This window comes from Siniperca chuatsi, linkage group LG3, assembly GCF_020085105.1.
Source record: "Siniperca chuatsi isolate FFG_IHB_CAS linkage group LG3, ASM2008510v1, whole genome shotgun sequence".
Taxonomy (NCBI): domain Eukaryota; kingdom Metazoa; phylum Chordata; class Actinopteri; order Centrarchiformes; family Sinipercidae; genus Siniperca; species Siniperca chuatsi.
Genome location: NC_058044.1, coordinates 9,798,045 through 9,806,207, shown reverse-complemented (window position 1 = coordinate 9,806,207; position 8,163 = coordinate 9,798,045). Strand labels below are relative to the sequence as shown.

General features: G+C 36.4%; 1 protein-coding gene across 1 annotated transcript; it reads right to left on the bottom strand.

Moving 5' to 3' along the window:
* Window positions 1-334: 334 nt before the first annotated feature.
* Window positions 335-6,221, bottom strand: asah1b (N-acylsphingosine amidohydrolase (acid ceramidase) 1b). Its single transcript, XM_044190759.1, has 14 exons — window positions 5,651-6,221; window positions 5,436-5,482; window positions 3,871-3,961; window positions 3,706-3,792; window positions 3,521-3,599; window positions 3,361-3,435; window positions 3,220-3,265; window positions 2,976-3,120; window positions 2,778-2,832; window positions 2,608-2,689; window positions 1,700-1,831; window positions 1,285-1,408; window positions 1,033-1,089; window positions 335-949 (listed from the first exon to the last, which is right to left on the bottom strand). The coding sequence occupies exons 1-14, from the start codon at window positions 5,717-5,719 to the stop codon at window positions 860-862; spliced, it is 1,179 nt and encodes a 392-aa protein (XP_044046694.1). The 5' UTR covers window positions 5,720-6,221; the 3' UTR covers window positions 335-859.
* Window positions 6,222-8,163: the final 1,942 nt, after the last annotated feature.

Sequence of the window (8,163 nt, the reverse complement as noted above, 5' to 3'; positions counted from 1 at the left end):
ACTCTTTCAATAAGATTAATCATTTCAGTCATTTTTCAAGCAAAAATGCCAAATATTCTCTGGTTTCAGCATCTAAAATGTGAGGATTTGCTGCTTATTTGTACCATATGGTAGTAAACTGAATACCTTTTGGGTTTTGGACTGTGGTTGGCCAAAACATTTGAAGACATCACCTTTTCCTCTGGGAAATTGTGGTGGGCATTTCTCACCATTGGACATTTTATATACAAAACAATTTGATTAATTGGGAATGAAATGAAAATAGTTAGTTGCAGCCCAAAATGAGAAATGCTCACATGGTAAAAATTACATCAGAAACACGAGTAGAACCTCATATTTGGTAATCATTTTATTAATCATCTTTAAAAATAAAAAAGGAAGTGGTCAGCTATGAGGTACATTTGTCAGTAACAGTGTGTGAAGTGGTCAGTCATGTGAGACAGTAGCTGTTAACTGTTGTCAAAATGTTGACAACAGCCAAGTTTAATTAGGATTAAAACACTAGACAAAAGCAGGGCCATAGAGTGGAGGCACAAAATGGTGAGCATGGGCTGGATTTGAGACATTTAACATAAAATGTAACAATATTTTGTATTAATTGAACACAAGCATTCATCTCAGGGGTCCCTAGGCCCATGTTGCGATCCACTGGACTCATGCTGCAAAAAAAAAAAAAAAAAGAAAACTTTTACGTTTGATCCATTTTTGTACCAGTTTCCCCCATAGCAGAAAAATTTAGATTTAGTATTTTCATCAAAACTCAAGTTTTGTTCCAAGATCAGCTGAGCTTATCTCCATCACAGCTTCTCTATGCACAGAAACGCATTTGCAGGCTGATCAGGGTTCAGTGGTTGGACCGCTACCAGGGCATACAGGGGTTTGGACAGTCGCGGATATACGACTCCAATTTTCCCTCAGACACTTGCATCAGTGTTGTGTATGTCGTCAACTGTAAAAAACAGTGAGAAGTTATTTGCACCCAACTAATTAATTTGCTTTTAATTAATAAATACAAAACGGTCAAAGACTCACCTTGTTCAGCACTGGTTTGGTTGAGAGCACATCATACATGGTCTTCAGTGAGATGTTCTGAAAAGAAAGTGACAGATCAAAGGTGTCTTACCACTTTGATAAAAACAGGAATGTAACGTGTCACACTTGTACTTCAGACCTAAAAATCACATGTCTGGCATGACCAAGCTTTAACTACATCTGAAAACATTCACATCCTCTAATCAGAAACAGAAATTTGTCCAGTTCTGTACAGGAAGTGGGTGTACTCACGGTCCGTGTGGTCTGGTTCATGCACTTCATGGCAGGAGTTCTGCGATCATCCAGGAACAAAGGCTCCTTCCAGTGATCGTAGTTTGTCTCCAGGACATACCACCGGCCCAGTTTCAGGTCAATCCTCAAATACAAATAAACAAAAACCTCAACATGTGACATGCAGCTACACAAAGCACCTGATTTGTGCAATAGAGTTAAATCAGGTGATATGAAACCAAAGCTGTCATCAGTTCCTAGTTGAGCAAGTTGTGTTTCACAAGAAAATATGAAAAAAGCTGAGCTACTGACTTGTGAGTCAGGCACAACTCAAGTTAAAAACTCCACCACAGACGTGTCTATTTCCAGGAATGCAAACAAACTGTATTGTTTACATTAAATGCTCTAAACGTACAGAATAAGCCCCATTACTTACTCCAGGATATCAATACTGAGCAGTCTGGACCTGGTGATGATGCAGCCTTGGCCTGTACTGTTTCCTCCAAGGATGAAGTAGGCTGGAGCCAGCAGCTTGGTCTGAGCCAGGCGAGTTTTGGCTTCCTCGTAGCTAGTGAGAAAGGGACAAGACTGAGCTTTGGGACGGAGACATCGTCACTTTACACGGAGAGGCAGCATTCAGTTTTTATGCACCACAAACTCTTTTTAAACTCTGTTCATTTAAATCATATCTTAAAACTTGCCACTGCCTTTTATCAAATTAAACTTGGGGACTAGTCATTCATGTCTTATACTGCATGTAATTGCTGTAGTTTTTATTCTCTTTATTCATTTGTTTTATTTAGATTTATATATTTTAAATTTGCTCTTAAATCCTATTTATATATGTTTCTTCTTATATCACCTTTTGTTTCTTTTATATCTTGCCTCAATACTGTTTTATGTCATGTTAAGCATTTGAATTGCCTTGCTGTTGAACTGTACTATGCAAATGAACTTGCTTTGAAACTGATTACATTTTATTTTTCAAGATGCTAAAAAAAAGGTACCCTGTGGAGTTTTCATTGTAATAAATATTAGCCCCCGCCCCCACATTTGCTTGTCAGCTAAATCCTTAAGACCTAACGGACATGTTGAATGCATTTTCTACCCAATAAAAAAAAAAAAAAAAAAAAAAAAAATTTGCTAAACCTTTTCTTAGTCTTTTGAAACCTGCATTCTGTACATCAGTTTATGGCCTTCTTCTTACACTAGTGCACCGCAACATTTTACAGCATCAGACATTGATATGCATTACTGTCCTCGACAGAAATGCTGCTCATAGATTACAGTAACACTAGTGGCCAAAAACTCCACAATATACCTTTAAATATCAAAGAGGAATACCTGTTTGCATTTTCTAGGACAGAGCGAGTGAGAAAGCTCATCCACATCCCATCTCTCTTCCCCAAGATCCACTCCAGGATTCCTGCATGTGAACAGATTTAGTCACAAAACAGAGACCTTATCTCTAACTGTTTTGCTCAGTACTACTTCTACAAGCTTTAGTCCCTCACCAATGTATCCTCCATCGAGGCTGAAGCGTTCATTCATAGTCAGAGTGAATATGTGCTAGGAGAGAAAGAAGAAAAATCTATTTTATCTTTCTTACATCCAGAACTGTGCAAGAAGTATACACAACTCAACAGCTGTCATTGATGTTAAATAAGGTTTTATACTGGTTGAATCTTCAGTTATAATACTAAATGACTTACAGGCTTGATGCCAGTCAGCATGCCAACATATCCAGCAAAGTTTGTAGACTTGAAGACGGTCTGGTTATTTTTCTTGAAGTCGAGGTTGACCACTAGAGGCTTCAGCTTCTCACTAATGATCCATGACTTGTTTTTCACATCCCAGCTGTAAAGAGGCACAAGTCAGTCTCATGAGGTGTTATTTTACCGGATCTGAGTCAAGACTATCAAGCTTAAAAATTTAGATTTTTGAGGTGATTCTTACCCCATAAATAGTCCAAAGTCCATATTTCTACCATGAATGAGGTTACCTGTAAGAGTGCAAAGCCCAAAAGCGTGTCAGTACTGATGCAGCATTATTTTAAGTTAATTTTAATTAACAATCTCATTCTGGACAATGACCCACCCTTATCATCTTCTGCAACAACTGATGTGCACACAGTGAAAACCTCATAGAAGATGTTGAACAAGACGACTTCACCTATATTACAAAAACACAGAGGTCAATGGGACATTTTTATAAACATTTACTAAATAGGGAGTTGAGAACATTAGTGTTTTCTTACCAAGAGGAATCCCTGAAACATCTGCAATTCCTTTGATTTCATCACTGAAAGGGTTTGGGAGTGTGTCCACCATCAAAGGCTGCAGGACATTATAAAACATACTGCAGTCAAAGCCTTTCATGACATAAAAAAATACATCAGTTATTCTGAGGAAAACATAGTTTGGAGAGAGAAATGACACTCACCAGCGTAATGTCGACCAGCTCTATCAGCCTTCCACTGGGCACAAAAGCATACGCCAAGTCTTTGATGGCTTGAATCATGTTGACCAGCTTAAAAGAGAGAGATTATGAGTAAAAACAAAAAGGAGATATTTCTGCGAGACTAGTTTTAAAGTACAGCGTTCTTACATCTGTTTTTTTGTCAGTAATCAGAGCTGTCCATCTCTTGTTGGGCGGTAAGTCGAGGTCCACTGTGTACCAACTGACAGATCCTCTGAACCTGATTAGAAAGGAAAAGCTATAAAACTACTGAAGCATATCAAAAATGATACTCACAACATCACTGATAGACATGATGTTTGTTTATCTGTTTTGACGTATGAAGCATCTGACCTATCGCAGGCTATGTCTGACCAGCAAATCTGAGTTTAATCTAGTGTGGAAACAAATACATGATATATTTCTTAAATTAAATGAATCGGCAATAATTTTAGTCATTCATCGAGCAAAAATCCCCAATTTTTCTGGCTTCAGGTTCTCAGATGTGCGAATTTGATGCTTTTGTTTTATATCACAGTAAATTTAATATCACTGTAAATCTTTGGGTTTTGGACTAATTGTCAAGTAAAAACTAGCAATCTTAGGTGTTACCTGTATAATATTTTACACTATTTATTGACAATTTAGAGACTGAACAATGAATCGATAAATCAAAAATAATCAAGGGCTTGATCAGTAATACAAATAAATGTTGCAGCTGTAGTTTGATTGCTTAACAATGACTGTGGCATCATTAGAGCAATGTGCTTTCAAAAGGTATGCTGCCTTCACGTGCTGTTGGAAATGCAATTTACAGATTTATGCAATGGGAAAGAGAAAACTGATGTAAACAAGTGAATCTTTTTATGAAATAAAAGCAAAAAATAAAAAAGGTTATTCACACTTTACAAAAAACTCCCAGAGAATATTTTCATTAACAAAATATGTCTCTCACATAGCCCACTAGTCATCTGATGCCTGATAATAAAAAAAATTGCCAATTTCAGATTAGTGAAGGAAAAAAAAAAACACAATTTCTTCTAAAGGGACTGCACATATCTAACCTAAATGATTTAAGGGATACTCCAGCAATTTAGTATTGCACTCCCAAAAATTTGGGGGACTTGCAGGAGACAGATTAATAAAGAATGGTCAAAATCAGTGGTGCAGAGCCTGAGACACTCTGGCTATTATCAGTTTCCATTAATCTGCCAATTATGTTTTAGATTAATTGTTCAGTATATAAAGTAGAAATAGTGAAACAAGCCCATCGTAAGTTTTCAGTGCCCAAGTTGACATCTTCAAATTGCTTGTTTTGTACAACTGTCCAAAACTAAAAGATATTAAGTTTGCAATGACATAAAACTGAGAAAAAGCAGCATATAATCACATTTGACAAGCTGAAACCAGCATTTTTTGCTGGATAATTGAAGAAAATGATTAATTTAATCAGCAACCAACAAAAGAAGGAAAACAAAATATCTCTCCAATGTCCATTCCAATTTCTTCTTTTCCAACCAAACAGCAGCAGCATGTACTGACTGCAACTTGTGAATTTGGATGTTGAGGTTTACGAGGAGCAAGTGAAGGCAGCAGAGTTCAGTTATGAAGCACATGCGTTACAAAACACAGCTAACTGACTACACAGGGACTTTCTGTAACTGCTAGTTCAACAATATTTATTTCTTTGACAATTACAGACTAATGTTACTCACGTGGGGCCCTTTGGTGGATACATTTCAGCCCGACAGTCTTCTGTATACTGTAAATACATTCATATAAAAGTAGTAATTAACAGGGTTGAAGGTTTCTGTGTGACTTAAGAGTAAAAACTAAAAACCTTACATCTCAATGTAGTTAAACAACACACCGAGGCTTTGTCAAATTAATGTCTTAAACAGCACAATGATTACGCGGATATGTCACTTACCGGTGGTATAAACTGTGTCGATGCGACGGAAAATAAAGCCGCTAAAATGAGAAAGACACAATGACCCATTTTGGAAGATTTTACCCAAACCGCTGTTGGTCGTTTCTGTGTCGGTTTTTTAAATGAAGTTTAACGTTACTGAGGAAGCTGTTACTGTTTATCTCGTGACAGTGACCTCACTTTAACGCAAGAGAGGGGAAACCGGAAAAGCTTTCAAATGGACATAAAACACCCTTTGTACAAATAAACGAGAAATAATTCACATGTTTTCGACGAATTAAAATATTAACAATTAATGTTCTTCTGTTTGCCATAAAAGCGAGAGCCACGGACAAAATGAATAACGAGCTGATACAAAACACCCCTCGACACAAATAGGCCAGTGGTTGCTTCCATGCGGAAGAGAAAATAAACATCATGACCACCCTTTCATTACATTTATTTCCTCCTCTTACACCTGGGTGTCTATTAAAGAAGTGTCTTAATATATTTGTTTCCCATCGTTTTACTTCACCGAGTAACTTTACATTTGGTTAAAGGGACAGTTCACACCAAAATCAAAAATACATATTTTCCTTCCACCTGTAGTGCTATTTAGCATTTAGCTTGTTTTGGTGTGAGTTGCCGAGTTTGGGAGATATCGGCTGTAGAGATGTCTACACCTTATTGTGAGTTTCATGTAGGAAAATAGTTCCTACATGAAACTGCTCACAACAAATTTGTGGTTTATCTTGAGTAATCAGGTCATGATTTCTGGAAAGAGACATTGCTGTTGAGTTTTTCTAACCACAAGCCGAGTGCCATATATTCCCATTATATTAAAAAAACGCAGACATCTCTTCAGCCGATATCTCCAAAACTCGGCAACCCACACCAAAACTATCTAGATGGATAAATAGCACTACAGGTAAGAGAAAAATATGTATTTTTGATTTTGGTAATAGTAATAAAGATAAGTATTAAAGATTTCACACAAAGATGCAAAGTTACGCTCCAAACGCTCCGGTTTGAGCTGGTGGGGAGAAGAAGAAAGAAACAATAAAACAATGTATACTTAAAGAATATATGTTATGAAAATTGTAGTAGACTAATCACAGAAATCATAAATATTAGAGGTATATGAAGTCAGTGTGGTCAGCCAGATATAGTGTATTCTCACATAAATAACACACAGTGGTGATAAGTAACTAAGTGTGTTTACTAAGGGGCTGGACTACTTATGTACAATTTTAAGGGACTTGTACTTTTCTCGTGTATTTCCATTTTACACTTTGTACTTATACTCCAAATTTCAGAGGGAAATATTGTACTTTTTAATGCACTACATTTATTTGACAGCTTTAGTTACTAGTTGCTTTTCATATGAAGTTTTTTTTTAAATGGAAAACGCCATATTATAAGCTTATTAAATACAATGCATTGTAATATATTAAATCAGTGTTTCCAAATCTGTTCGACTTGTGACCCTTTCCAAAAAATGTGTTTAGTTGGGGCACGTTTCAAATGTCTATGTGTTCCTTAGTTAGACCAAGAGTAATATCCTCTCTGAACTTCTCAGATGGTTTAATTTTGTAACAGTAAGTTAAGTTTAAATTATCCAATATTTCACAAAAAGCAGAGCCGAGAAAAGTAAAAAAAAAAAAAACAAACACAAAAAAACCCCCAAGAATACAAATTTGTGTAGCAGAACGTTTTTTTCTTAATCATCCCACAACTCCTCAGATTTATAATACATCAGTCACAGGGGCCTTTTTTCTGCAGAACGAGTACTTTTTTGATACTTTCAGTCGTTTTGCTGATAATACTTCTGTACTTTTACCTCAGTAGGTTTTTTGGCCTTTTTACTTGTATTTTTACATTGTTGTATTGGTGTTTACTTAAAAGGATTTGAGTACCTCTTCCACCACTGATACAAGCATACTGTACATATGTACATACTCATGTACATGTACAGGATTACAGCTGCAATTCATGACCATTTTCCTTATTGATTAATTAGTTGATTATTTTCTCAATCAAACGAAATGTCAGAAAGCAGCGAAAATGACTTTCACAACTTCCCAAATCCCAAATGTGACTTTCTCAAACTGCCTGTCTTGTTCAATCAGCAGTCTTTGGACTATTCAGTTTACTATAACATAAGACAAAGAAAAGCAGTAAACCCTCACAAATGAGAAGCTGGAACTAGGGAATGTCTGGGACCCTTGGTATAAAAAAATGACAAATGATCAATACTACATATTTGGTGGAAATTGTGGTAGTGAAACTGTTTTTTGTGGTTTGGAGTCGGTCCCTTAATTCAAGGGAAAACTTAATGCTACAACATACAATGATATTTTACACAATAGCGTGCTTCCAACTGTGAGGCAACAGTTTGAGGAAGGCCCAATTCTTGCTTCACATGAAAATGCCCCCATGCATAAAGATATGTTGATAAAAAAAGGTTCAGAGGTTGAAGTGGAAAAATTTGACTGGCTTGCACAAAGCCCTGACCTCAACTCTATCAACAACTT

Coding starts and splice junctions, on each gene's coding strand:
- asah1b (XM_044190759.1), bottom strand. CDS start 5,719: ATGGGTCATTGTGTCTTTCTCATTTTAGCGGCTTTATTTTCCGTCGCA. Junction 3,793..3,870: donor TTACTGACAAAAAAACAGAT/GTAAGAACGCTG, acceptor CTCTCTTTTAAG/CTGGTCAACATGATTCAAGC. Junction 3,436..3,520: donor TGTTTCAGGGATTCCTCTTG/GTAAGAAAACAC, acceptor TTTGTAATATAG/GTGAAGTCGTCTTGTTCAAC.